Source organism: Giraffa tippelskirchi, chromosome 6 (genome assembly GCF_054371585.1).
Source record: "Giraffa tippelskirchi isolate mGirTip1 chromosome 6, T2T-mGirTip1v1.2.pri, whole genome shotgun sequence".
Taxonomy (NCBI): Eukaryota; Metazoa; Chordata; class Mammalia; order Artiodactyla; family Giraffidae; genus Giraffa; species Giraffa tippelskirchi.
In genome coordinates, this window is record NC_137280.1 from 117,528,720 (window position 1) to 117,555,761 (window position 27,042).

General features: G+C 54.8%; 2 protein-coding genes and 1 long non-coding RNA gene across 5 annotated transcripts; all 3 read left to right on the forward strand.

Moving 5' to 3' along the window:
• Positions 1 to 411: 411 nt before the first annotated feature.
• Positions 412 to 5,107, forward strand: LOC145510700 (uncharacterized). Its single transcript, XR_014057221.1, has 3 exons — positions 412 to 642; positions 3,779 to 3,808; positions 3,934 to 5,107. It is a non-coding gene; the product is annotated as an uncharacterized LOC145510700 (long non-coding RNA).
• Positions 5,108 to 9,401: 4,294 nt separating this feature from the next.
• ADAT3 (adenosine deaminase tRNA specific 3) lies at positions 9,402 to 15,029 on the forward strand. The gene is made up of 2 exons (XM_081502774.1): positions 9,402 to 9,486; positions 13,685 to 15,029. The coding sequence occupies exon 2, from the start codon at positions 13,702 to 13,704 to the stop codon at positions 14,752 to 14,754; it is 1,053 nt and encodes a 350-aa protein (XP_081358900.1). The 5' UTR covers positions 9,402 to 9,486; positions 13,685 to 13,701; the 3' UTR covers positions 14,755 to 15,029.
• SCAMP4 (secretory carrier membrane protein 4) lies at positions 9,402 to 26,374 on the forward strand. Of its 3 annotated transcripts, none has more exons than XM_081502776.1 (7): positions 9,402 to 9,486; positions 13,685 to 16,397; positions 17,974 to 18,102; positions 18,594 to 18,750; positions 20,032 to 20,133; positions 23,099 to 23,216; positions 24,837 to 26,374. In XM_081502776.1, exons 2-7 carry the CDS (start codon positions 16,391 to 16,393, stop codon positions 25,014 to 25,016), a joined length of 693 nt encoding a protein of 230 aa, XP_081358902.1. In that variant the 5' UTR covers positions 9,402 to 9,486; positions 13,685 to 16,390; the 3' UTR covers positions 25,017 to 26,374. The 3 variants fall into 3 exon arrangements, with proteins under 3 accessions (XP_081358902.1, XP_081358901.1, XP_081358903.1); XM_081502775.1 differs by having other exon boundaries at positions 16,349 to 16,397; XM_081502777.1 differs by lacking the exon at positions 20,032 to 20,133 and having other exon boundaries at positions 16,349 to 16,397.
• Positions 26,375 to 27,042: the final 668 nt, after the last annotated feature.

Sequence of the window (27,042 nt, forward strand, 5' to 3'; positions counted from 1 at the left end):
CTTCCAGATTTCAATGTGCAGAGCCAAGTGCTCAGTCACTAAATCATGTCTGACTCTTTGTGGCCTCATGGACTGTAGTCCGGCAGTCTCCTCTGTTCATGGGATTTCCCAGGCAAGAATACTAGAGTGGAATGCCGTTTGTTTCCTTCTCCAGGGGATCTCCTGACTCAGGTGGTGCTAGTGGTGAAGAACCTGCCTGCTGATGGAGGAGATGTGGATTCCATCTCTGTGTCAAGAAGATCCCCTGGAGGAGGGCATGGCAAGCGCCGGCAGTATTCTTGCCTGGAGAATCCCATGGACAGAGGAGTCTGGGCGGGCTGCGGTCCATGGCATTGCAAAGAGTCAGACACTGATGGAGCAGCTTTCTACTTCACCCGGAACTCTGTCTCCAGGGTTTGACTGGGCACCAGTGTACAGAAGCTGAGCTTTTGGTTGCAGCAGCACCTACCTTCTGTTTTCTGTAGAGCACTTCCTGTGAGTCTTGGAAATGACCGAACTTATTTATGTATTTAGCTGCCCTGAGTGTTAATTATGGCACTTGGCCTCTCCGATGTGGCATGCCAGATATTGAGTTGCAGCACGTGGGATCTAGTTCTCTGACCAGGGATCAAATCCAGGTTCCCCTTAATGCTGAGCCAGCAGGTAAGTCCCAACCTCATCTTTATTTTATCTGACTTGGTTATTACTTGTCTCCTTCCACTGCTCATGAGCGCTCCTGGAGCAGGGATCTAATCTGTGGTCCACTCCATGCTCTGTGTCCAGGGTCCAGAAAAGAGTGACTGCTAATGAAGAGGGGGGCGTTTCCTTTCTGGGAGATAAAAATCTCTGAAATAGATTATGGTACTGGCTGCACAAGCTTGTGAAAACCACTGATTTGTATGATTTAAATGAGTGAAGTATAGGCCCTGAGATTATATCTCAATACATATGTTACAAAACTTAATCATTGTACCTAAGTAATTTTTCAGTTTTTTAACTGTAAGGCCAAAGGAGCCAGGGCCCCTCCCTGTCCGCCCCAGGAGGTCAGATCTGGCAGTCATGACCCCAGCAGGTGGAGGCCCAAGAACCACAGCACATCCCCTGGGCTCACTTGCCTGGATCCTTCTCAGCAGAGGTGGACTTGGGTCACGTCAGAAAAACTCTGTTGTAGAGGTAAATACAATTTTATTTCAATATATTTAAAAATCAAAATAAGGGACTCTCGTGGTGGTCCAGTGGTTAAGACTCCGAGCTTCCAATACAAGGGCTATGGGTTCAGTTTTTGGTTGGAGAACTAAGATTCTGCATGCCTTGTGGCACGGCCAAAAAAAAAAGTACCATGGTTAACAACGTAGTCGAGCAACAAAAAACATTACAAAAATCAAAATTAATGCAGAAAACAAACTTATGGTTACCAAAGTGGAAAACGGTGTGGGGGGAGGATAAATTAGGCGTTTGGGGTTAGCAGATTGTTTTTGTTGTTGTTCAGTCACTCAGTTGTGTCCCACTCTCTGTAATTCCATGGACTGCAGCACACCAGGCTACGCTGTCCTTCACTATCTCCCAGAGTTTGCTCAAATTCGTTTCCATTGAGTCAGGGATGCCATCTAACCATCTCATCCTCTGTCACCCCCTTCTCCTCCTGCCCTCAATCTTTCCTAGCATCAGAGTCTTTTCCAATGAGTCACTTCTTCGCATAAGGTGGCCAAAGTATTGGAGCTTCAGTTTCAGCATCAGTCCTTCCAGTGAATAATCAGGGTTGATTTCCTTTAGGATTGACTGCTTTGATCTCCTCGCTGTCCAAAGGACTCTCAAGTGTCTTCTCCAGCACCATAGTTCCAAAGAATCAATTCTTTGGCACTCAGCCTTCTTTCTGGTCCAAGTCTCACATCCATACATGACTACTGGATAAGTCATAGCTTTGACTATACAGACCTTTGTCGGCAAAGTGATGTCTCTGCTTTTTAATACACGGTCTAGGTTTGTCAATGCTTTCCTTCCAGGGAGCAAGTGTCTTCTACTTTCATGGCTCCAGTCACCGTCTGCAGTGATTTTGGGATGCTGCATACATCTAAATACACATGCAACTGGGAGGAAGAGGAGGAGAAGCAGACACAGGGGGCCACCCTGATTTATACTGTCTGACCATTTGGCATTTACCTTGGTGTGTAGTGTGAGCATGGCCTCAATTGAATCGGATTCCATCTTTCCTCCCAAATAGTAGGGGCTTGTTAACCTGGGCACTGCCGCTGTTGGGGCCAAACAGTCCTGAGTTGGGGCCCTTCTGGGCACTGTAGGGTACTGAGAAGCATCCCTGGTCAATGGGATGACCGTGCAGGTGCACTCTCCAATTGCAGCAAATGCTGGGGCGCAAAGGTGGTTGAGGATTGCTGCTCGGCGCCTGGAGGGTTACCCCCCTGGGAGCTTGCTGAAACACTGAAACACAGAACGCCCGGCCTCGCCCCAAGTTTCTGATTCTGCAGGTCCCAGGATGAGCCCAAGAATCTTTATTTCTTCCTTTTTTTTTTCGGCTGAGACACGGCAGGCCTTAGTTCTAGTACCTGGGATTGTACTGGGGCCCCTTGAGTTGGGAGCTCGGAGTCTTAACCACTGTACAGCCAGGGAAGTCCCAAGTGTCTGCATTTCTAAAGGACCTCAGGTGGTGGTGGTGATGGGCACCGCGCCCCAAGATCCACTTCTGTCACGTGGCCCCTGTCTGGATGAGAGCGACCTTGAGTCAGATGCTGCTGCTTTCTGGCTGGGAGGCGACAGGGGCGGTGGGCATGGATGGTTTTTGGGAAATGCCCCAATAATTGCATTCCCAGATCCTGAAGATGAAGCCCAGGATTCGGGTCATGCTACCTTTGGCCGGTAGGTGGCGACAGTGCCCGGTTGATCCTGGAGGGTCGGAGAAGGGGCACAGGCTAGGGGGGAGGGGAGATGCGTGAGGGAAAGAATTGCCCACATAACAAGAAAAACGTCCCCTGTTCACATGCATGTGCTCTCTGGGCAATGGGGATACCACAGTAGACAAAATTTCCAGCCATCCTGGAGCAGACATTCTGGAAAAATACGATATCACCAGCTAGGGACTTCCCTGATTGTCCAGTGTCTAAGACTCCATGCTCCCAATGCAAGGGGTCTATGTTCCATCCCTGACCGGCAAACTAAGATCCCATATGTCGTAACTAAAGATGATGGGTGCTGCAACTAAGACCTGGTGCAGCCAAATAAATGAAAGAAAAAAAAGAGAGAAAGAAATCGCTAGCTAATATAAATGCTGGAAAGGCAATAAAATAAAGAGTGGGCCAGGAAAGAACAGGAAGACCTGGAGATGGGGTTCCTCTTTGACACTCCACTCCCAGGTGGCCAGGGATTTGGGGAGGATCAGTTGGAATGTGTGCCTGGTGGGGTGCGTTTCCAGTCCTCCTGACAAGAGAAGAGGTCATTCTACGGCTGCAACTCAGGAACAAAGGTTTGTGGTCTTCCTAGCTGTGCCAGGGCTTGTTTTTGGCTAAGCTAGGCAGATCTCGGGATGTTATTGGGGGGGGGGGTGTGCACACAGAAACCTAAGCATAAATATAAAATAATCAGAAGGACACAGATGCAGTGAAATAGAGCTGGGCGGTTAGGAGATCACATCAGTTTGCTCATCTTTAAAACAGGTTGCTAGCGGTGTTGTCTTCCAGAGCTGTTGAAAAGAGTAAATGAGATGATGTAAAGTGTTTAGAATGGTGTCTTGTAACAAATAAGCACTTAGTAGATATTAATCACTGTTAATTATCATCATTAATTTCAGCATCTGAGACCTGGCAACTCAGAGAACAAGGTAGGTTATCATTGTGTGTAAACTAAGGGTTAAAGGGCTGTGAGAAAAGAGGTTGCATTTCAGAATTTTGCAATACTTGAGTTTGCAAAGGAAACTAATGTTTTCCGGTCTTGGGGAATTGCCAGATGACAGATGGTTGGCGTCAAAGCTATGGTTTTTCCGGGAGTCATGTACGGCTATGAGAGTTGGACCATAAAGGTGACAGAGTGGTGAAGAACTGATGCTTTTGAATTGTGGTGCAGGAGAAGTCTCTTGAGAGTCCCTTGGACTGCAAGGAGATCAAACCAGTCAATCCTAAAGGAAATCAACCCTGAATATTCATTGGAAGGACTGTTGCTGAAGCTCAAGCTGCAATACTTTGACCACTTGATGTGAAGAGCCGACTCATTGGAAAAGACCCTGATGCTGGGAAAGATTGAGGGCAGGAGGAGAAAGGGGGAGACAAAGGATGAGATGGTTGGAGGGCATCACTGACTCAATAGACATGAGTTTGAGCAAACTCTGGGAGATAGTGAAGGACAGGGAAGCCTGGTGTGCTGCAGTTCATGGGGGTCGCCAAGAGTTGGACGTGACTTAGCTATCAAACAACAACAGATGGCTGGTGGCTGATCCTGTGTGTGTGTGTGAGTGATAGAGTCACAGAGCCCTCTTAGAACCTGGGTAACTAGGTGAGGATTCACTTGCTGAGGGTCCTGTAACCCCTGGGAAGCAGGGGCTGGCAACTTTCCCTCCAGGCTCTCGCAGCTTTAATCTGCCTTCCCTGGGCAGCTGAAGGCAGCTCCCCCAACCCATCTCCAGGAAGATCCCCACAGAGGTGGGAAGCACCTGGGTCCCATACAGATGCCCATAGCAACTTCAGAAAGTCAACAGGATGAAAAGCCAGATACACACAAGCCACACAACTTGGCACAAGAAATGTTGACTTTGGCCCCGGCCTCATGGAGATAGGGTGGCTTGGAGGGAAGCCTCTCTTCCCCCCAGGACACATTTGTCGACTGCCTGCCCTGCAGAGGAGAAAGGCTAATCACTGGCAGCTGACCCAGGCTTCTGACTAACTCCAGGGTGCAATCTGTTGCTGTTAAGCTTACAGTTTGGGAACCGATTCCATGGTTTTGCTTCCTTTCAGTGCTGGACACTAACCTGCCATTGTGAGTTTTGAGGGTCACATTACTTGTCGGATGTGCTGGATGAAGGACCATGTCAAAACAAAAGGAACACTAGGAGCTGAAACTCTTGATTTTCAAAAGCCTGAAGTATGACTCACATTAAACCAAAAAAAAAAGAAAAAAAGAAAGAAAATGTATGGATACCAAGGGGGAAGGTGGGGAGTGGGATGAATTGGGAGGTTGAGATTGACATATATACATTATTGATACTATATATAAAATACATAACTAAGAACCTATTGTATAGCACAAGCAACTTGATGCTCTATGGTGACCTAAAAGGGAAGGAAATATAAAAAAGAGGGGATATATGTATGTGTACAGTTGATTCACTTTGCTGTACAGTAGATACTAGCACAACATTGTAAAGCAACTATATTCCAATAAGAATTAATAAAAATAAATAAAACAGTGCCTCGCACACAAACACACACAAACCCAAACCAAATCCACAGGAAAGACCAAGGGTATCCTGATTAGGTATTGCTGGATCAAGGTGCTTAAACAATGTTGTTAAGGCATGAACTTCTCTTTCTCTCTAGGATCTCCCCTCCTCTATTTTGGCTTCATGCTAGAAAAGATCAACTGTTGGGTGGCAAAAGATAACTCCTGGCAGCTCCAGGCTTCCACCCTAAGGAACCATGAGTGACTCTGCTTATATTAATATTTCTGACAGTCTCCAGGCTGACTCTCATTGGTCCAACTTGAGTCACAAGATCATTCCCCAAACCAATCACTGTGGCCAGGGGGACAGAAATTATCTGATCGATAGGGATAAGTGGATAATGATTTCCTAGAACATGAGAGTGTGAAAGGAACAGACCCCCACAAACCTTGGGGAGCCATGTCCAGAAGTGTATGCTGGATCCTAACAGAGTAGGGGGCTTCCCAGGTGGCTCAGTGGTAAAGAATCCGCCTGCAAATGCAGGAGATGCAGGAGATGTGGGTTCGATCCCTGGGTTGGGAAGATTTCCTGGAGGAGGAAAGGCAACCCACTTCCAGTAGTCTTGCCTGGAGAATCCCATGGACAGAGGAGCCTGGTGGACAACAGTCCATGGGGTTGCAATGAGTTGGACATGATCAAGTGACTGAGCATGCGCTCACTCACAAGAGAGTAGAACACAGACACCACTTACAAGTCTTTATTGGGCTCCCAGGAAGGAAATGCCAATGTATTTCCATTCCTACCCCAACCTCAGTCCTGGAACCATAAACAGAGGCAGCGCCCCATCTTACAGATCTGGGACCAATGCTGAGTGATATACTAGTGTGTGAAATGCCCCATTTTGTTTAGCGACTTGTCCATCGACGGACATTGGGTTGCTTCCAGGTCTGGGCTGCTGTGAGGAGAGCTCCTAGGTGCATCTGCGTACAGGTATTTGAGTCTTGTTTTTGTTTTTTAATTTGGCTGTGCCGGGTCTTTGCTGTGGCATGTGAACTCAGTTGCAGCATGTGGGGATCTAGTTCCCCAACCAGCAATGGAGCCCAAGTCTGGAGTCTTAGCCACTGGACCACCAGGGAGGTCCCTGAGTCCCTGTTTTTAATTCTTTGGGATGTGTACTTGGGAGTCCATGCCCTGCTTCCAGTCTCACCCTCTCTGCTGTATCCGTGCCGACAGTTAGGTGAGAGTAGAGCGGGAGAAATGCCCCTCAACTGAGCAAACAGCTGTTATGTGTTGTGCACTCTGCTCTGCCCACTGCACCACACTGTCTCCCCCTCCCCGACTCAGCGCTGCCTTCTGGATGTGACTTAGTGTGTGACTCCCGTTAGAAAGATTCAGTGGGCCTCTGTGAGTCTTCCTCCCCAAAGTGGAGTTGTTTGTGTTGTAACAGAGGATGCATGTTGTAGGCGGACAATTATCTACATGGACAGCCTGACAGCAGCATCCCTGAACAGGGGGACCCCACAGGCAGACAGGTGGGTGGGGGCCAGCCAGCAGCTGTCAGGCTGTGGAGAGAGGACTACAGAAATCTTGTCTGTCTTTGTCCTGCAAGGAGAAGAAGGAAGGAGGAGGTAGGAAGTCAAGGACCATTTCTTTTCCTCTCTTTTATGTTGTTCTCGTTTTTAGGAGCATTTCACACAACAAAAAATTCACCAATTTGGTACAATTTGGTGGCAGAGAAGGTACATCCACAATGTGTATAACTGTCAACTCTATCTAATTGTGGAACATCTTTATTTTTAAAAATTTTCTTGGTCATTCCACACAGCATGGGTGATCCCAGTTCCCCAACCAGGGATCAAACTGCTGGCCCTTGGCACTGCAAACATCTTAATCACTGGACCACCAGGGAAGTCCCTAACTGTGGGACATCTTTATCACCCCAAAAGGAAACCCCATACCCATTAGCAGGCACTTCTCATCCCCTCTCCCAGGCCCTGGCCCCACCATCTATTTCATGTCTCTGTGCATTTGACTCCTCCAGGGACTTCCCATGAGTGGAATTAGACAGTGTGTGTCCTTCTGTGTCTGCTTCTCTCACTGAGCCTCATGTCCTCAAGGTTCAGCCACGTTGTAGCAGGTGTCAGAATCTCCATCCTTTTCGTGGCTGAATAATATTCCATTAGATGGACCACATTGCTTTCACCTATTCATCTGATGATGGACATTTGAGCTGTTTCCATACTTTGTCTGTTGTGGATAATGCTACTACGAACATGGCTGTGCAAGTACCCATTCAAGTCCCTGCTTTCCACTCTTTTCTGTCTATACTCAGACATGGAATTGCTGTATTTTGGGGTAAGTTCATGTTTAACTTTTTGAAGAACTGTCACAATGTTTTGCAGCTGCACCATTTTGCATCCTTATTTGTGTGTGTTTTTGCATTTTGAGAAATTTAAAACAAGCAGAAAAATAGGTTGAAGAGATTCACTTTTTAGATGCAAAAAAATCTAGGCATTGCTTTTAACAACATACTAATTAAAGAGCAATTTAAAAAAAATCAGCAGGGAATTCCCTAACGGTTCACTGGTTAGGACTCCCACTTTTACTGCCAGTGGTCCAGGTTGAATCCCTAGTTGGGGAACTAAGATCCCACAAGCTGCCTGTTGTGGCCATAAGAAAAAAAAAAACTTCGACAGGAACTTTTGGCTAGCTTGAGTGGGACGTCCAGGGATGGAACGACGTCTTTTTTTGTTTGTCTGTCTTTAAGTTAAAAGCACACATCAATCTAAGTTTTAATTGAGAAAAGAAAAAGAGAGAGTAACTAGCTTCAAGTAGAATGGCTTCCCCCGATGCTGTTTCACGCAGGAATAGAGCTGGACACCAGGCAATGCTTTGCAAATTAAGATGAGAAACACAGAGGTTGGACTCTCAGGGCCCTGTAGGGTTGTGGAGCTGGGGTGCGGTGGGGACTCCAGGAGGAGGGTTCTCTCCTCCAGCCACCAGCTTCCAGACATTGGACGTTTCTTGCCAGAGGATTCCTCGTTTGTTTTTTGATTCCTTGGTTTTTGAAGGAGGGGAGCCGGGAAAAAAAAATGGAAAGATTGAAAATTCCCCTCTTCAAGATCCTTTTTTTCAGACCTAAATCTTTCTCCTTGTTTAGCAGTGGGGTTAAACCAAGGTCTTCCAAAGCCTACATTGTGGACAATAGGGGAGGCTGATTTGGGGGCATCCTATGCATTGTAAGACTTCCCTGATGGCTCATTTGGTAAAGAATCCGCCTGCAATGCAGGAGACCCCGGTTCGATTCCTGGGTCAGGAAAGTTCTCTGGGGAAGGGAAAAGCTACCCACTGCAGTATTCTGGCCTGGAGAGTTCCATGGACTGTATAGCCCATGGGGTCACAAAGAGTCGTACACGACTGAGCCACTTTCACTTGTTCAGCGTCATCCTAGGTTTTGATGCGAAGTGGACCCCCCCACCCTCACCCCCGGCGTAGCCACCACGTAACCACCCCTGGGAGTGGAGGGACAAACTGCCCCTGGTTGAGGTTCTCTGGTTTTAATCTCTAGAAGGAATAACTGGATTTACTCATAAAATTAGCAAGTTTTGCCTGGGAGCGTCAACAGATCCTCTTCGTCTACTGCAGAGACGAGAAAATATGGCCGGGGTCGGCTGGGGCCCCAGACCAGAACTGGAAGCCGACCTTAACCAAATCTGTGGGGTCAGGATCTCTGGAGCCATGTGGCAGCAGCAAACTGCACTCTGGGAGTGACTGAAGCACGTGGCCTGAACCCCTCTGCCTCAGTTTCTTCACTCTGCTGATTTCCCAAAAGGCTCCCAGGGTCCAACTTTTCCTGCCGCCCTGCTGGGTCTCGAACCCTTAACACAGAGCTCGCCTCACTCTGCTGCGGGTCACAGCAGCCGCGCTCAAGAAAGAGGCGGAATGAGTCGGTGGCGCGCGCGGCCTTGTGGGGATTGTAGTCCCGGCCTCGCCTCCGCCTCGCGCCGACTCCGCCCCTGGAACTACGCTCCCGTCGTGCCCCGAGGCTCCAGGCGGTGGCGGAGGCGGAGCAGGCGGGCTGGTTGCTAAGACTTGGTGAAGCGCAGCGCTTCCGCCTGTCTCCTCAGGTAAGCACACGGCCCCGGGGTCTCGGGCTTTTATGACCCAGGCTCTCGCGGAGGGCGAAGAGGGCGGGGGCAGGGGGCGCGCCTGCGGAGGGGCGCCGGCTGCGCGGGGAGTGAGGGGGCCAGCTGGACCGGGCTCGTGCGCGCGCGTCGGGCGAACGCGGGGAGGGGCGCGTGTGCGCGTGCGCGCTGGGCGGCCAGGTTTCCGGACCCCTCTTTCGGCGCCCGTCGCCCTTCTGCGCGTGCGCTCGCCCCTGCCGTCCGCTGTTGAGATCCCGTGCCCTAACTGCTTCCGGTGTGCTCAGGCCTCCGGTCGTCTTGGTCAGCCCTCTACCAGCTTTCCGCCCGCCTTGGGCGAAAACCCCCAATCCTTCTGTACATCTTGTTTGTGCGCGCGCTCAGCCTCTCAGTTGTGTCCCATTCTTCGCCCCCGTGGACTGTGGCCCTCAGGTTCCTCTGTCCATGGGATTTCCCAAGCAAGAATACTTCGGTGGGTTGCTACTTCCTTCTCTAAGGGATCTTCCCGACGCAGGGATCACACCCGCATCTCCTGCGTCTCCTGCATTGACAGGCAGATTGTTTACCACTGAACCACCTGGGAAGCCCTAAAAATTGATAGTCTTTACTGATACTTAAGAGAAGTGTGAGTTTTCAAGGCCTTTTTAAATTCTGGCCTTGGGTCTCTGCCACACCCCACATGCGCATGGTTCTCAGTCTTTCATGCACAAAGGCCTGCTTGTAGGGTGGCTAGGTTCTGCAAATAACAAGGCAGGTTACCCCATTAAATTAAAATTTTGTGTAAACAACAAATATATGCACATAGATATATGTATTAGTATAAGAGTATCGCAAAGGTTCCATGGGACACATTTATGTTAAGAAATCATCTGCTCATGTGGGTTCACACTTAGTGGGATGTGCTGCATGTTATCTGGGGACCCTGCTTTGTTGGAGAGCTTTTCAGATGTGGACATTAATGCACCCCCCCCCTTCCACGGGGCCAAGTTCTGGATACCATATTTGAAGCCATCCGCCTCCTCAACTGTTCAGGAGTCCAAGATTCCAGCACTGGGTGTTCTTCTGCTCAGGGCTCCCCACCCTGCTTCACCTGCTTTCTAGGCCCAGCTGTGGGCTGCCCTTCACAGGGCACTGGCTTCTGAGAAGAGATGTGCCCTGGGGTGGACCCAGCCTCATGGATTTTCTCACTTTCTGTCCCAGCCAGGGTGGTGGTGGATCCCATTTTACTGAGGGGGAGGCTTGTTCTGGGCCTAAGACCTGGTCTCAGCCAGGAGAATGTGGGCAGGGCTGGGACACACCCAGGGGTGAGATAAGGCCCCTACCTCTGGTTGCAGAGGCTGCCTCAGCTCACTGAATAAGCCCCATGTTCTTGATGCCTACTGGGCTTCAGGCCCCGGCACCCAGTGAGAGGACTGGCTGTTGGGGGTCCCAGCTCCCTGGTCACCTGGACCCTCCTGGACCTACCCCACACCATTGAGCCTTCCATGGCCCTGACAGTGGGTGCCAGCCACAGAGGCTCCAACCATAACTGTAAACAGTTGTGGAGGGGGCTGGCCTCCACCCCATTGGAGCACAGGAACCTTTAGGAGGTGCCCTAGCTGTGGACAGAGGGAGGTAGACACACCCAGGGAAGGGCCTGAGCTGGGTGGAGCAGCCAAGTGCACAGCAGGGAGGGTGTGGGGCAGTGTGTGTGGGGGGGGGTTGCGGATGCAGGGCACTCAGGGCCGGGGTGGGGCAGTGGGGTGCCCAGAGCTGGAGTGGATGAGGGGCTCCCACAGCCGGGCTGGACGTGTGGTTTTGAGAAGGAAAAGAGGAACAGATCAGCCTCCCAGCGTGCTGAGGTCCCTGGGGTTCATTTAAGCAAATCGCTGGGCGTGGGGGCCGTTCCCAGGTGGGCTGCAGCTCCCAGTCTGGGCGTGTCACCCTGGAGGAACCTGTGTCTCATCTGTAAAGCAAACCCCCCCCCACGGCGCTCAGAAGGCAGAGTTGGGAGCTGTTGGCCACTGGGCCGCAGCTCTGCCCTCCCAGGCACATGGCCCTGGGCAAGTCCCTTGGCCTCTGGAAAAGGACCAGCCCGGCAGCCTCCGTCCTGGTCATGGGGGGAGTTGGGGAGCCCATTCGCAGGAGTGAAAACAGGCAGTGGTTTCATCACTGGCAGCAGTCACGAGGTCTGGGCCTTGTTTGAGGTGCGCTGTGACCCTGATGGCTCAGTGGGTAAAGAATCCACCTGCAGGAGATGGATCCAATGCAGGAGATGCCCATTCGATCCCTGGGTCGGGAAGATCCCCTAGAGAAAGACATGGCAACCCACTCTGGTATTCTTGTCTGTGAAATCCCCTGGACAGAGGAGTCTGGTGGGCTACATTCCATGGGGTCACAAAAAGTCCAACATGACTGAGTGACTAAGCAAGCATGCATGCCCTGGTGACAGCCAGATTTCCCCACTGCCGCCGCAAAGAGCAGCAGCTTTACTGAGATACGGTTCACATAGTGTGGGGATCACCCACATAAAGCATACGTTTTAGTGTCTTTTAGTGTATTTACTGTATTATATGACCATTACCTCTGTCTAGTTCCAGAATATTCTACCTTCCAATAGGAAGCCTGTCCCCAGGAGCAGACCCTCCCCTCCCCTCACCTCCCAGCCTCTGACAACCAGGAACCCACTCTCTGTCTGTGGATCTGCCTGTTCTGGACGTTTCCCATCAGTGGAATCACACCCTGTGTGTCCTGTGTCTGCTTCTCTCACTGAGCATCGTGTTCTTGGGGTCTGTCCACATGGCAGTGAGTGTCAGGGCTTCTCTCCTTTCCATGGCTGAGGGATGCTCCCATGTGTGGAGGGACCACCTGGTGTTGATGTGTTTATCTTTGAGTGAACACATGGGCTTGCAACCACCTTTTGCTCTTGTGAGTAGTGCTGCTGTGAACACGTGTGTATAGATGGCCGTGTGGACATGTGTTTCAGTTCTGTTGGGTGTACACCTGGGAGTGGGGTCACTGGGCCAGATGGTGGCCTCCTGTGGTTTTTATTTGTCCTCCCTGGAGGATGGCAGCCCCACCAGCAGCAGTCCGAGGCCAGCCTCCTGTCTCTGTCGCTTGTTTTGTTTCGGTCAGACAGAGGTTGCAGTCTTGGAGGGACAAACAGGACTGTGTCTGTCTTGCCTGGGAGACAGTGGGACCTTTTGTAGCCTGGAGCAGGCTGTGGGGGCCGTTTTGCCCTGGGCACTGTGTGTGCTGGAAGCAGATTTAGAGCCAGCATGCCCAGGACCCTCCTCAGGGCCTGACCTGGCCCGGGCATCGTGGGTACCCCAGGGGCCCCTAGCCACGCTGTGTGTTTGCTGGTAGTGGTTGGTGAGGACCTCCTGTGCCTGCTGCAGGGCCCATGGGCTGAGGAGTGATGAGTAGGCTGCGTTGCAGCAGTAAGGGCCAGGCCGTGACAAGGTCTCAGCACACCTCGTCCATGGGAAAGAGGTGGGAGGGGTTGGTCCAGTCCCAGATACTGCCAGGGCACCGGGCTCTGCAGCCATGGCACAGAGCTCCCCTGGAGCCATGTGAAAGTCATCTGTGGCCCATTTCTGCTGTCATCCAGGGCCCTGACCAGTAGGAATATAACACGAGATGTATACGTGATATGAAGTGTGTAGAAGCCACGTTTTGGGAAACTACAAAGAAACAATTGAATTTAACCTTAATCATACGTTTATTTAACCTGAGACATGTAGAGTATTCCCACTTCAGCCATGTAGTCGACACAGCCATCCCTTGGCATCCATGGGGAACTGGGTCCAGGGCCCCCAAGGATAAGAAGATCCAAGGATCTCAAGGCCTTTGAATAAAGTGGTGTAGTGAGTCGGTCCTCTGTGTCCGTGGAATACAGAAAGAGACTTAACGAGACAGTTATGTTTTCTCTTTTGTATTAAGTCTCTGGGATCCAGTGTGCATTTTTGCTCATGGCACTTTTCAGTAAAAAAAGGGGGGAGAGAAAAAGACACCCAAACAAGGGCGGTTTAAACTCTGTGCAAACACGGCGTTAGTAAGATGTGAGTGAGAGCACAACTGCTGGTGCCTTTTGCTCGGTGGGACGAGCCTGCAGACTTGGCACGCTCCTGGGACGACCCCTCCGGCTCGCCAGGCCCCCCCACGGCCCAGGATGATGCCCTGCTCCGGTCTCTGTCTCCCACAGTCAGAGCCCCACTGAGGATGGACCCCGCCCCGGGCATCGTGGAGCTGCACAGAGATGCAAAAGCCGGGAGTCCCGAGCAAGAACCGCCGTGGCAAGCCCTCCCAGTTCTGTCAGAGCAGCAGTCTGGGGCCGTGGAGCTGGTGCTGGCCTACGCTGCGCCCATCCTGGACAAGAGCCAGACCTCACGCCTCCTCAAGGAGGTGTCAGCAGTCCACCCGCTGCCCGCGCAGCCCCACCTCAAGAGGGTGCGGTCCAGCCCTGACCCTGGCCGCCCAGACTCTCTGGAAATGCTGCTGTGCCTGGCGGGGCCAGCCCGGGGCTCGCAGTCGCTGGCTGAGCTCCTCCCGTGGCCAGATGTGGACACCCGTGGCCTGGGGCAGCCCTTCCTGGTGCCCGTGCCTGTGCGGCCACCCCTGACCAGGAGCCAGTTCGAGGAGGCGCGCACTCACTGGCCCACGACTTTTCACGAGGACAGGCAGGTGACCCGAGCCCTGGCTGGATGCCTCTTCTCGGCACAGGAGCGGGCTGCGATGCAGGCCCACATGGAGCGGGCTGTGTGGGCCGCGCAGCAGGCAGCCTCAAGGGGCTTGAGGGCCGTGGGCGCGGTGGTGGTGGATCCGGCCTCAGGCCGTGTGCTGGCCACGGGCCACGACTGCAGCAGTGCCGCCAGCCCCCTGCTGCACGCTGCCATGGTGTGCATTGACCTAGTGGCGCGAGGCCAGGGCTGCGGTGCCTACAACCTGGCGCCCCACCCCGCCTGCTCCTTCGCGCCGGCCGTCCGCGCCGGTTCTGTGCGCAAGCTGGACGAGGACGAGGATGGGCTGCCCTACGTGTGCACCGGCTACGACCTGTACATCACCCGTGAGCCCTGCGCCATGTGCGCCATGGCCCTGGTCCACTCTCGGGTGCGGCGTGTCTTTTATGGGGCGCCCTCGCCTGACGGCGCACTCGGCACCCGCTTCCGCCTACACGCCCGGCCTGACCTCAACCACCGCTTCCAGGCCTTCCGTGGCGTCCTGGAGGCCCAGTGCCGCCGACTGAACCCCGACGGGCTGGACCCCGAGGCATAGGCGCTGACCCGGACCCTCCTTGGCTTTCCTCACATCGCCAGGGGCTTTTGCCCTGTCTCAGCTCATGGACACTCATGCTGTTTCTGCTGGCACATGGGGGGGCGTTCCTTTCTGGACAAGGTCTTCCTCAAAGTTGGGCGGAGTGGGGGTCCAGCTGGCCGAGTAGCTGGGCACCTTCAGACCCAGGGGGGTCCCTGGGGTCACCAGCGTTGTGTCCCCTTTTCTCAGGTGTCAGGGAACAGCTTTGACATGTGAAAATAAACAACTTAAACCAGGTTGGTGTCTGTTAACAAAGGCGTGAGGCCCCGGTGGCAGAGAGTCCCTGGGTCAGGGTGGCCATTTTCTCTGACACCTGGATTTGCACGGGGAGGTGAGCTGCTGAGTGGAGTGTAGGCAGGGAGGGGCCCCAGAGTCTGGGTGTCTATGGCTAGAGCCTAGGGAGAGGGCCCACCAGCCTGGATATTGCTGACTGCATCAGTCTCCTGTCCTTCCCAGGTGCCCAGAGGGTCCGTGGAGGGACCGGTGGGGGTCTGCCTGCCCTGGAGTGGTTAGCCCTGGAACCCATGTGTGCGGGACTCCGAGCAGCAAACGTGTATGCTGCAGGTCCCTGAGACATCCATGCCTTGAGCCCCTGTCCCAGGGCTACTCCTTGCCCATGGGGGCTGGGCAGGTGGAGGGTCTGCTGGAGCCAGAGTGATGGATGGACGGTGGGGCCTGTGGCAAGAGGGCCCGGCTGGGCCAGGCTGCAGGTCCCAGGGGGAGGCCCTCTCTGAGCTGGGGGCCGGGGGTGGACCCGAGGACTCTCCGTCATTGGATCCTTTCCTTGGATCCACTCCATGCGGGGCTCTGCACCTGCTCCAGTCCCCAGCACTGGGGCAGTTCAGGCTCAGCTTGCTGGTTGGGTACCAGGTGTGGCCATGTTGCCTGGCCCACTTCTTGGAGAAGGTAATGTCTGCCTCCTAGGTCCTTGTGCAACTGGCACCTCTGTGGTGCCTCCTCTTAGGGGCTGCTCCTTGACATGGGCTCCTGGGCTCCTCCTGGGCAGGGCTGCTAGGTGCCTGGCCTGTCCCCAGGCATTTCACTTGGGTTGCAGTGGAGTCCTTGGCCTTGCAAAGCTCATAGGGGCAAAAGCCATGGACCAGAGAGGTTGTGTAACTTGCCTGAGGTCACACAGCAATGAGTGTGGACTCAGTTTTTGGTGACTCTGAGACTTTGTGGCCATAGGAAGGGTGCAAAGCCATCTATGGATAAAGGGGAAGTTTGGGGGTTGGTTGACTAACACTATCACTTCTGTGGAGGAGTTGGGGAGGACAAGGTAGGAGGGCAGTAGTGGTGGGTCACTGGGATCCTTCACCCAGATGCCTCCCCCACATCAGTGGCAAGCTGCCCAGGGTGGGGGTGGCGGGCTCTGACATGAGGTGGTGACTGGGGTCACACGTGCAGGGCTGGGTTGGCCTTGAGCCAAGAGCCCAGATACTCCTGTGGATGCTCTGGTGTTTAGGGCAGTAACAGCAATGGCGCGTGGATCCACAGGTGGTGTTGGGGTTGCCCTGCAGCCCTAGGGACCCCCTGACTGTGCCTGTCTCCCCTCCAGGTGGCTGCAGGCTTCCACTCTCACCCTGTCTTCACAGCGGAAATGTCAGGTGAGTCCCGCCTGCGCCCCATAGTTGGGGGGGTCCTGGCTTCTCGGGCCATCTGGAAAGTTCCCCTGGTGGCTGGGCACACTGTTACCCCAGGAGGGGCACAGCCTTGCTCTCCTCCCAGGATGGGAGTCGGGGTTGCTCTGGCCACCAGACTGGACAACAGGGTGACGAGTCCCCACAGTGAACATCTGGCCCAGCCAGCAGAGCCCATGGGGCACCCATGTAGTTGCTCGGACATGGAGCTGAAGTGGGTGGCTCCGGGCAGCACTTTTTACTGCGCTGTGAGGTCTGTTCACTGCCCGCCAAGGTGGCACAGATGCTAAAGAGGGACCATACACAGACGAGCTCAGCCCCTGGGCCTTGGAGACATGCAAGACGGAAGTGTTCCATGTTGGAAAACAGGAAGTCCTAGGACTTCCCTGGTGGTCCAGTGGTTAAGACTCTGAGCTTCCACTGCTGGGGGCCTGGGTTCATCCCTGGTCAGGGAATTAAGATCTTACAAGCCTTGCAGTGAGGCCAAGAAAACAAAAACAAAAACCCCATGGAGTCCAGACTCCAGGAAGAGGACCCAATGGCAGGTGTGGCTGTGAGATGAAGTCATGTTGGAGCAGGGTGGCCCTGAGATGGCAGTGGGACTGACATCCTAAGTTGGAAGAGACATGGGCACAGACACAGGGAAGCAGGGAGGATGGGGCAGAGGCTGGAGGGACAGGTTCACAACCCCGGGGCACCCAGAGCATCTTGGGGGAACATGGCCCTGTGACACTGGATCTGATTGTCCAGCCTCTAGAACGGAGCCGGGACAGACCTCTGTCCAAGCAGGCGCCCAGCCTGTGGTCCTTTGTAATGGCAACCCCAGGGGGCTCCCACGTCCCTAGTGCCACAACCTGCCCTGGAGTCAACAGTGTGGAAATGTGTGGACCCTGCTGTTGAATCTTCACATGTGCCTGTGACTGTCGTAAGAAATCGCCACCGACTCAGATACTTAAATTTGTTCTGGGACTTCCCTGGAGGTCCAGTGGTTAGGACTCCGTGCTTTCCGTACTGAGGGCGCGAATTCAATCTCAGGTGGAGGAACTAAGATCCTGCATGCTGTGTGGCATGGTCAGAAACTAAGTCCGTAAATAAATAAGTAAATAGAATTTGTTCTCTGATAGTCCTGAGGTCAGGAGTCCCACATGGGTACCACAGGGCTAAATCCAGGCGTGGGCAGGGCTGGTCCCTCTGGAGGCTCCCAGGGAGCACAGGCTCCCCCCTTTTCCAGCTTCTAGAGGTGCCACATCCCTGACTCTCGGCCCCTCCCTCCATCCTCACAGCCAACAGCGCAACATCTCCCGTCTCTCTGCCTCTGACCTTCCCCCTTCCCTTTTATAAGGACCCTGTGATGGTGCTGGGCTCTCCAGGGAATCCAGGATCATCCCATCTCAGGGGCCTTAGCTTAATCCCTCTGGCAAAGTCCCCTCTGCCCCATGAGGTGATGCATCCACATGTCCCAGGAGCAGGTGGGCACAGCTCTAGGACCACTACAAGCTGACTGCAATGTGAGTCTTTTTCCGCCCCCACCCCATCCCTGCAGGAAAGGAGAACAACTTCCCCCCGCTGCCCAAGTTCATCCCCCTGAAGCCTTGTTTCTACCAGAACTTCTCTGATGAAATCCCTATTGAGCACCAGGTCCTGGTGAAGAGGATCTACCGCCTGTGGCTGTGTGAGTCAGGGGGAGGGGTGCACCACCCAGAGACCCAGGCCTAGGACAGGCCCGGCCCAGGACTTGTCCTGAGCTTGGTGAGTGGGAGCCTGAGAGTTTAGTAATAAAGCTTTCCGACGAACTTCCCTCATGGCTCAGTGGTAAAGAACCTGCCTGCCAATGCAGAAGCCACAGGAGATGTGGGTTCAGTCCTGGGCTGGGAAGAACCCCTGGAGGAGGGCATGTCAACCGACTCCAGTATTCTTGCCTGGAGAATCCATGGACAGAGGAGCCTAGAGGACTACAGTCCATTGAGTTGCAAAGAGTCAGACATAACTGAGTACACACACTGATGAGCTCCTGTCTGGAGTGGATGGAGCAGGTGGGCAGCTGCATAGAGCCCTGGCCCCCCAGGCCCTTCTCTGGCCCGGAGGTCCCTGTGCTCATGGGAGCCACACCCCAGCTGTAGGGGGTGTCCCACTCAGCGCCCTCTTTCTCCTCCCCTCCCCTAGTCTACTGTGCCACCCTGGGCATCAACCTCGTTGCCTGCCTGGCCTGGTGGATCGCGGGTGGCTCAGGTGCCAACTTCGGCCTGGCACTGCTCTGGCTGCTCCTCTTCTCGCCCTGCAGCTACGTGTGCTGGTTCCGGCCCGCCTACAAGGCCTTCCGGTGAGTTGGGGTGGCCCCCACCTTCCAGGGGCCCTTGGGGAGTGTCTGAGGTTGACGGTCGGCTCAAAAACAAGAGCAGGTGACCTCACTGCGTGCCCCGCTCTGGGCCAAGCCCTGAGGGGTGCACCCTGATCTGCAGCTGCCGCCTGGCCCAGGTGTGAGCATACCTCTTTCTCGTGGTTGGATGATGCTGTATACTGGGGTCCGCAAGCCACATCCATCTCTCCCTGTTTTGTTAATGACTTTGTTGAGATACTGTATATACCACCCAGCTCACCGGCTTAACAGCTAGGTGTTTCTAGTGTTTATACGAGGCTGGACAGCTAGCATGTCTAGTTCCAGAACAAACCAACGAGAAACCCCATCCCCATTAGCACCATCCTCACCCCCTCAGCCTCTGACAACCAGATACCCACTCTCTGTATCTGTGGATCTGCCTGTTCTAGACATTTCCCATCAGTGGAATCACCCTGTGTGTCCTTCTGTGTCTGCTTCTCTCACTGAGCATCGTGTTCTCAGGGCCTATCCACGTGGTAGCGAGTGTCAGGGCTTCATCCCTTTGGGTGTCTGAGTGACGCTCCCATGTGTGCAGGGACCAAGTGGTGTTTCTCTATCATCTATGGGTGGCGTTTGTGTTGCTGCCCCCTTCTGGCTACTGTGAATCTTGCTCTGTGGCTTTCACCCCCATCCTGCCCTCTGCACTCAGGCATGTGCTGTGTCTGCCCCATGTGGCCCCTAATCCCAGACCCTAAGTGGGAGTCAGGCAGGACCCCTGGGGCCCTTTGGAGACAAGAACCAGAAACCTGTCCACTTGTGCTGAAGCGAAAGGGGGGCTGTGGCTTCAGGTTCCAAACTGGTTCCAGCAACTGTGTGCAGGAATGGGGACCCCCCTGAGGATTTCGGGGGCAGCCTGGGGGCAGCCTGTGAGCAGCCCTGTGCCGCGAGGTCCCCGCCTGTCCTCCATACCAGGTCTCCCCTTGCTTGTCCTCCCTCTGCGAGCCCCCTGCAGCCTCCCTCGTCCAGGGCAGCAGGGCATCGCAAACCCACCACGAACTTATCAGATTGACGTCAGGGTCCTTGTGCATAGCGGGGGCTCCTAAATCCCCTTCTGGTGAGGAGCATGTCCGGGATGTCCTCCTTCTGGGGGCGGGAACTGGAGGTGCAGTGGGGCAGGGCTATTGTGCCCCCTTGGCCTGGGCCCTTCCTTGGCCCTGCCCCTTCACTGCCTCCACCCGGCCCTTTTCTCCAGCATTGGTAACAAAGCTGTTTGCTTCCCTCCAGATCTGACAGCTCCTTCAACTTCATGGCATTTTTCTTCATCTTCGGAGCCCAGTTCGTCTTGACTGTCATCCAGGCTGTCGGGTTCTCTGGATGGGGCGCATGGTAAGCTTGAAGGGTCAGCCATGGGGACATGTGTCACGCGCAGGACAGACATGAGCTCAGGCTGAACACTGTGGTCAGGACACCAAAATACCAATGGCCGGATGAGGGTGAAGTCTGCTCCTCGCTTTTGTAAACCCCCTACCCTGGGAGGTGCCGGGTTGGCAGCCTGTGCACAGTGGTTCTTATGCCGGTCACCTGGCCCCCGGGAGAACCTGGCAGGCGTGTCCAGCTGTGTGTCCCTGGGGTCAGAGAGCAGCTGGGAGGGCCATGCGCCATGAACTGGGAGAGGCATTTTCCGTTGCTTCCCAGGTGGCGCTAGTGGTAAAGAACTCGTCTGCCAATGCAGGAGACATAAAAGAGGTGGGTTCAATCCCCGGGTTGGGAAGATCCCCTGGAGGAAGGCATGGAAACCCACCTGGAGGAAGGCATGGAAACCCACTCCAGTATCCTTGCCTGGAGAATCCCATGGACGGAGGAGCCTGGTGGCTACAGTCCATAGCGTCACAAAGAGTTGGACACGCCTGAAGCCACTTAGCACTCGTTAACACATGAGGTGTCTGCCGCTGCTATAGTGAATTATTCCATGTTCAGTGACTTGAAACAAACTTTTCATCTTAGGTCCCAGGGGTCAGAATTCACGTAACCCACAGGTTGGCAGGGCTGGTCCTTCCAGGAGCCCCCTGCTCCTGTCCAGGTGGCTGCAGTCCCTCAAGTCCCCTCCAGGGGGCGGTGGACAGCATGGGGGTCCACGGTTGCTGTGGAGCTGCAGGGACACCTGGCCAGTCCTGGGCCCTGGGTATCCATCCCTCCCCACTGGCCCCAGACTTCCACCATCCGCTGGGTGAACGCCTCCATGTCAGTCCATTCAGAAGGCCTTTTAAAACCTGTGGGATGTCTTATGTGTAAAAGACCACAGTGCTGCTTCACACTAGGAAGCAACAGTGACCACAGAGGCTCAGACCTGTCCATCCTGCCCGCTTGTGACCTTTTCACATGGGGCTTCTTCGTGGGTTGCAGATCTGGGCAGAGCGTCCACCCCGAGCCGCCTCCCCACCTGTGTGACGCCCTCGCCTCCACCGGACGTGGTGGGCACAATGCCCTCACCCACAGCGCTACCTATGTCAGGCCTCCCCCTTGGGGTCCCTGAGGCTTGTTAACATTTGGCCTTTGTGGTTGGTCCACATTGGACTCCAGGTGGGGTGTTCACCCTCCGTGACTGGGGCCCCCACCGCCTGTCCTTTCCACAGTTGGGGCTTCCTTGAGGTGCCTTCCCAGCCCAGAAAGGCAGCTGCTTAGGTGCACGACTCAGTGGTTCTTTGTGTTTACAAGGGTGGAGGTTCATCACTCTCTCCAGTTTCAGAACATTCCACCACCCCAAAGTGAAGCCCCATCCCTGTGAGCAGTCCCTTGCTCATCCCCTAACAACCAGGAACCCACTCTCTGTGTCTGTGGATCGGCCTGCTCTTTACATTTCCCATCAGTGGATCACACCCTGTTTGTCCTTCTGTGTCTGCTTCTCTCAGTGAGCAAGTATATTCTCAGGGTCTGCCCACATTTTAGCGAGTGTCAGGGTTTTGCCCCTTTGGGTGGCTGAGTTGGTGGGATGCAGTGTGTGTGTCTGTTTGTCGTGGGTGGATCCTTGGGTTCTCTGCTCTTCTGCTGTTGCTGGTAGTTCTCCTGTGCATTGTGTACACCAGTCCGTGTGGACATGTGTTCTCAGTTCTCTCTGGTGTATGTCCGGCTGTGGAATTTCTGGGCCACATGGCAACTCTTGAACCTTCGTCGGAGCTGCCAGACTCTGCCTTGGCCTTTGCAGGCTGCATCCCCATCTCCCCGGCTCTGGTCCCTTGAGCTCCTGGCTGAGTGGCCCTGGGGGAGCACCTCATACCCTCATCCCATCCCCCTCATCTCCAGGTCTGTCATCTTCCAAGACCCCCAGCTGTGCTTACATTCCCTCAAAATGCAGAGCAGTGTGCACTTGTACGTGAGGAGGGGCGAGGCCTGTCCACGTGTGTGTGTGTGTGTGTGCATGTACAGCAGGTTGTATACCTGTGCACATGCGCGTGTGCGTGCACACACATATACACACACACACAGACACACACATAATCTTTTTTTTTTTTTTTGCTGTGTGACTTGTGTGATCTTAGTTCCCCAACAGGGGGTTGAACTTGGGTCCTGGCAGTGAGAGCACAGAGTCCTAACCCCTGGATACCAGGGAATCCCCCACACGTTTCTATAAACTCTCTCTGGAAGTGTACTAGCAGATGAGGGATGCCAGTTCCCTCTGGGCTGGGGAGTGGTGTTGACAGGAGAGAGGCATCTATTGTGTGTTTTTCTAAGCTTCCTGAACTGTGTGGTTTTGTTACTCACTAAGAAAAAACATTCTCAAAAGTACTCTATTTCCTGCCTCCCTCCACCCCACCCCTGGCCTGCCTGGACACCAGATTCATGTTCTTCCACGTGCGGGCTCAGGACCTACCCCAGACCTTCAAATTTCTCTTGTTTTCATGTCTCCTTAGTGTAACTGATGTTCATGCTTTGCGCAACCAGTGGGTGTTTAGATCATCCCCAGATTGTCCTCGTTACAGACACTGGACAAATGAAACAGTCGGGGGAGAAGGAAATGAATGTTTAAGCTTTGTTATGGATCAGACCCCGTTGTGCTCCAGAAAGGGTGCAGCCCACACTGACAGAATAGGGTTCATTTCTCTATCCTCTGCATGACATGTGTCAGGACAATGGTGTGAGAACGAGACATCTGTCTGATTTGCACGTCTTCGTGGGTGGGTTTGAGCATCACTCCCTAAGTATACTGGCCCCATGGTAGTCCTCATGGGAATCCCATGTCTTTGCTGGCGGGTTACCTTTTTCTTGTTGATTTGCCAGAGCTCTTTACATATGAGAGGTGGTGGGCCCGTCTGATGGTCCTGCTGGCTCCCACACACATTCTCGCCCCTTGCAGTGGTTGGCTGGCAGCCATCGGCTTCTTCCAGACCAGTGTTGGGGCCGCTGTGGTCATGCTGCTCCCGGCCATCATGTTCTCCATGTCGGCTGCCATGATGGCCATCGTGATCATGAAGGTGAGTCCTCCAGCTCCTGGGATGTTCCACTTCCTCTCTCACATCCTGTTCTCTGACCTCCCAGCCTTGGGACTCGTCCTGGCCTATTTTAGGAGCAAGAGGCCAAGAGCTGGTGAGTGAAGTGAGTGCTGACAGGAGGGCAGACTCTCTACAATCTGGGCCTTCGACTGCCTTCCTTCCTGCCCACGTGGCCTTCCAGGGAGGAGGGCAGACAGCACAGTGTGGCCAAGGGTGACCACTTCCACATTGGGGCGGTTGGCTGTCTGCTGGAGTCCCCAGCGTGCATGTCCCAGAGGGTTGTCCACACTGCTGATTCAGCCACCACCGGTCACATGCTGCTGGTTAAGTTAAATCCAAATTAAGTGAAATTAACTAAAACTGAAAATTCACATCCATCACACTGCCCGCATACCGAGCGCTCAGGCTTTGAAGGGCTGGCTCCGACTATCTCCACCATCACGGCCGCTCCCTGGACAGCCCTGCTTCAGGTGCCTGGAGGCACCAGCGGGAACATGTGCGCTGTAGTCTGGGACATTGGCCACACGAGGGTTGTCCTGGGACCATGTAGAGACTGATAGCTGACGGTGTTGACGGTGTACCTGCCCGGCCTTCCCGGGGTGACCCTCTTGGCCATGTGCCTGGTAGCCTGCTTGGGGAGGCTGGACCTGCCCTGTGCTGCAGCCTGGCCAGCAACTCTTGAAAGCTGGGTTTCGGGTCCCTCCAGCCTCCTTGTTGCAGGGTCCCAGCGGTTTCTCAGGTTTCCAGGCCTGGGCTATTCAGTTGGTCCTGGGACTGTCTGGGAGGACAGAGGGGTGCTCGCTCCCCCCATGTTAGCCTTCAAAGCCCCCTGGCTGTGTGGATGACCTGAAGGGATTTGGGGGATATCCAGTGCAGAGCAGACCCTGGAAGACTTGGCCAGAGGCTGGGATGAAGGCCATATAAGGTGGCTGCGGTTCCAGCAGGGATGTGTCACGGTAGAAGGGAGGGGCTTCCAAGCCAAGCAAGCCCCCCAGAGTAGGGCCACCCCATTGGGGTCCCCTGCACCATCCCAGGTTTGGGAGTTCACTAGGAAGAAAGAAAGATGAATTCTGGTGGGAAAGGACAGAACCGTCAGCTTTGCTGGTCAGGAGCCTCAAGTTAAAACAAATGAATTGAGTTACGGGATTTGCCAGACTTCCAGAAACAGCCCAGCCCCACATCCAAGGAGCCCGATCTTCCTGGACAGTGGTGGGGCAGTGGCCTGTCTGCCTAGGTCTCTGCTGAGGACACCATTGAAAAGAATGATGTCACCCCCTTGGTGACCTGGGGGTCCCGGGCCTGATGTGGCTGAGGAAGGAGTCAACAGGCGGTCACCAGGCCTCGGACCTGCCCTGGATGAGCCCCTCCCCTGGAAGAAGCATTTGTGCCGAGTGTTGGGGCTTGGCCGGGACAGTGGAGACCCTTGAGGACAAGCCAGCAGCAGTCACAGTGTAGGCGTGGCCCTCAGAGCCCTCCACCTCAACTTCTGCACGTTTTCTAAAGTTCTTGCAAATGCTGTCGTGTTAGTTACAATTGGTTAAGAAAAGCCCCTCCTTGTACGCAAGCTGAGCGGCTTCCCCACCATCATCCTCACCCCCGCAGGTGCACGGCATCTACCGAGGGGCTGGTGGGAGCTTCCAGAAGGCGCAGACGGAGTGGAGCACAGGCACCTGGAGGAACCCGCCGTCCAGGGAGGCCCAGTTCAACAACTTCTCGGGGAACAGCCTGCCCGAGTACCCCACCGTGCCCAGCTACCCGGCCAGTGGTGGCCAGTGGCCTTAGGGGGAGCCAGCAGCCCTGCTGCCCACCCACCTCCTACCCACCTGCCCCTCACCGTCCACTCCCACCACCTTGGGTTTGGTGAGGCCCCCCCGCAGCTGAGAGGGCAGCTCAGGGGCTCTCGGCGACCCGAGCCCACATTCATCTCACTCTTGAGGCAGGGCTCCCTGCCAGCCCTGTCCGGAAGCTGTCTGGTCACTGCCATCCAGCAGGATGCCCCCCATAGGCTGGAGCACCGTTTGTCATGGCGATGTCCACTGTGCTGCAGCCACACCCTCTCCCTCGGGGTCGTGGGGGGCTGAGTGGGCCGCCCCTCTCAGAACTGATAACGTGGAGAAGGGCCCAGCCCAGGTCCATCCCTTGCGGCCTCTGTCCAGGCAGTCGCTCCTGGCCCAGTGACTGGAAGAGGGAGGCCGTCCAGGCACCAGGGTTCTGTGTCTGGTGGGAGGCTGAGGGGCTGGATGGTGGCTGGTCCTCTAGTGGACGAGCCCAGAGGGAGGCCCAGAGGCTGATTCGCCTCCTCTGTCTCACGGTAGGAACTATCGCTCCCTGTCTGTGTGTCGGTCCATCCGTTGGCAGCTTGCCTCCAGCCTCCCATGTCTGGGGCCACGCTTGTCCCATGGAGGGGTCTCAGAGCTGGGACCTTCAGGCAGGACCTCATTAGAGCCTGCGGTGGAGGGGGAGGGAGCCGCCAGCCTGCCTCGCTGGAAACAGATGGCACACAGGTGCATCTCTTGAGAGTGGAGCCCTTCCCTTGCTGCGGGGCAGGAGCTGGAGTCCCCAACCTGAAGGACGAGGATGAGGGAGACTCGATAAGTCTGTGCCTTATTAGGAATCTGAATCCCTGCCCTCTCCTTCCCACATAAGCAGCCAGCACCTCTGTGAAGGGACGGGCCAGAGACGCCTCCCAGTGCCCTTTCGGTCCTTGTGGGCCAGGCCCCAGGTGCCCTGACACTGCCCCTTGGCTCCCAGCCCCCTGACTCTTGGGACAAGCCGTACTTCCTGTCCCACTGACCACCGGGTCTCTCCCCGAGGCTGCCCCCTATGCCCGCTTGCTTGGCTACTCCTGCTGAATGCCCTGTGGTGCCTGAAAGTGGCCACGGCTCTGAGAGAGCACCGGGGTCTGGGGCCCGGATGGGAAACCAGGCCCCCTCACATCCCCAAGGCCACCTCCTGTGATGAGGTGAGCATCGTGCTCCTGGTGGGGCCAAGCCTCCTGTGTCCAGGGCACTGCTTTTGATGGGCACTGAGCAGGTAGTAGGGTGCGCCCACAGCACCCACCCCGCCCCCGTTCCTCACTGCGCATTGTGGTTTTTGTTACGTGAAAATATCCAGGAAATAAAGACATCCTTTGTGCATCAGGTGAACCTCCAAGAGAGCTTTCTGAGGGCCTTCCTCCCATGGATCCTGGCACCTGTGGCCTCGGGAGGGATAAACCAGGACCACACTGTGCACCTGGGCCGAGTCCCGTCCGCGCTGTCAGCCGCCCTGCCTGGGGACCCTGCCCTGACCCACTGCAGAGGAGCCAGCGGCCATATCCTTGCACCTTCCCTTCTTGTTTGCTTTCAGTCATGTTCTCTTCACGCTCACCAGCTTTCACTTGAAAAAGGAAATTTGCAGAAAATGAAATACCAGGGCCACTTGCTGTGAAGAAGACACAAAGACAGAAGTGGCTGGAGTAGGAGCAGCTTGGTCTGCAGGGGCCCCCACCTGACTCTCGGGGGGCCCTGGTGGCAGAGTGGACACCCCCTGTAGAAACGGGATGGGGGCTGTGCGTCTGTCACTCCACAGACCCTGGGGGAGGGTAGCAGATGCCCAGAGAGAAAGACAGGACCTAAAGTAAGTGGTAGGGGCTGTTGCATGCTGTAACCTCAAGTTCATGTGCGGTTCTGACCCCACATCTCAGAGCAGGACTTGGCTGGGAACAGGGTCCTTCCAGGGGTAGTTAGTTAAGGGGGTGTCCTGCGGGAGCAGGTGATCCTGATGCAGCAGGACTGGGCCTCACAAGGGGGGGTGTTTGGACACAGAC

Bases quoted from the DNA above. Each gene is read 5' to 3' on its own strand.
- ADAT3 (XM_081502774.1), top strand. From the start codon at position 13,702: ATGGACCCCGCCCCGGGCATCGTGGAGCTGCACAGAGATGCAAAAGCC.
- SCAMP4 (XM_081502776.1), top strand. The intron at 20,134-23,098 runs GTAAGCTTGAAG...CGCCCCTTGCAG, and splicing joins TTCTCTGGATGGGGCGCATG to TGGTTGGCTGGCAGCCATCG. The intron at 23,217-24,836 runs GTGAGTCCTCCA...TCACCCCCGCAG, and splicing joins TGGCCATCGTGATCATGAAG to GTGCACGGCATCTACCGAGG.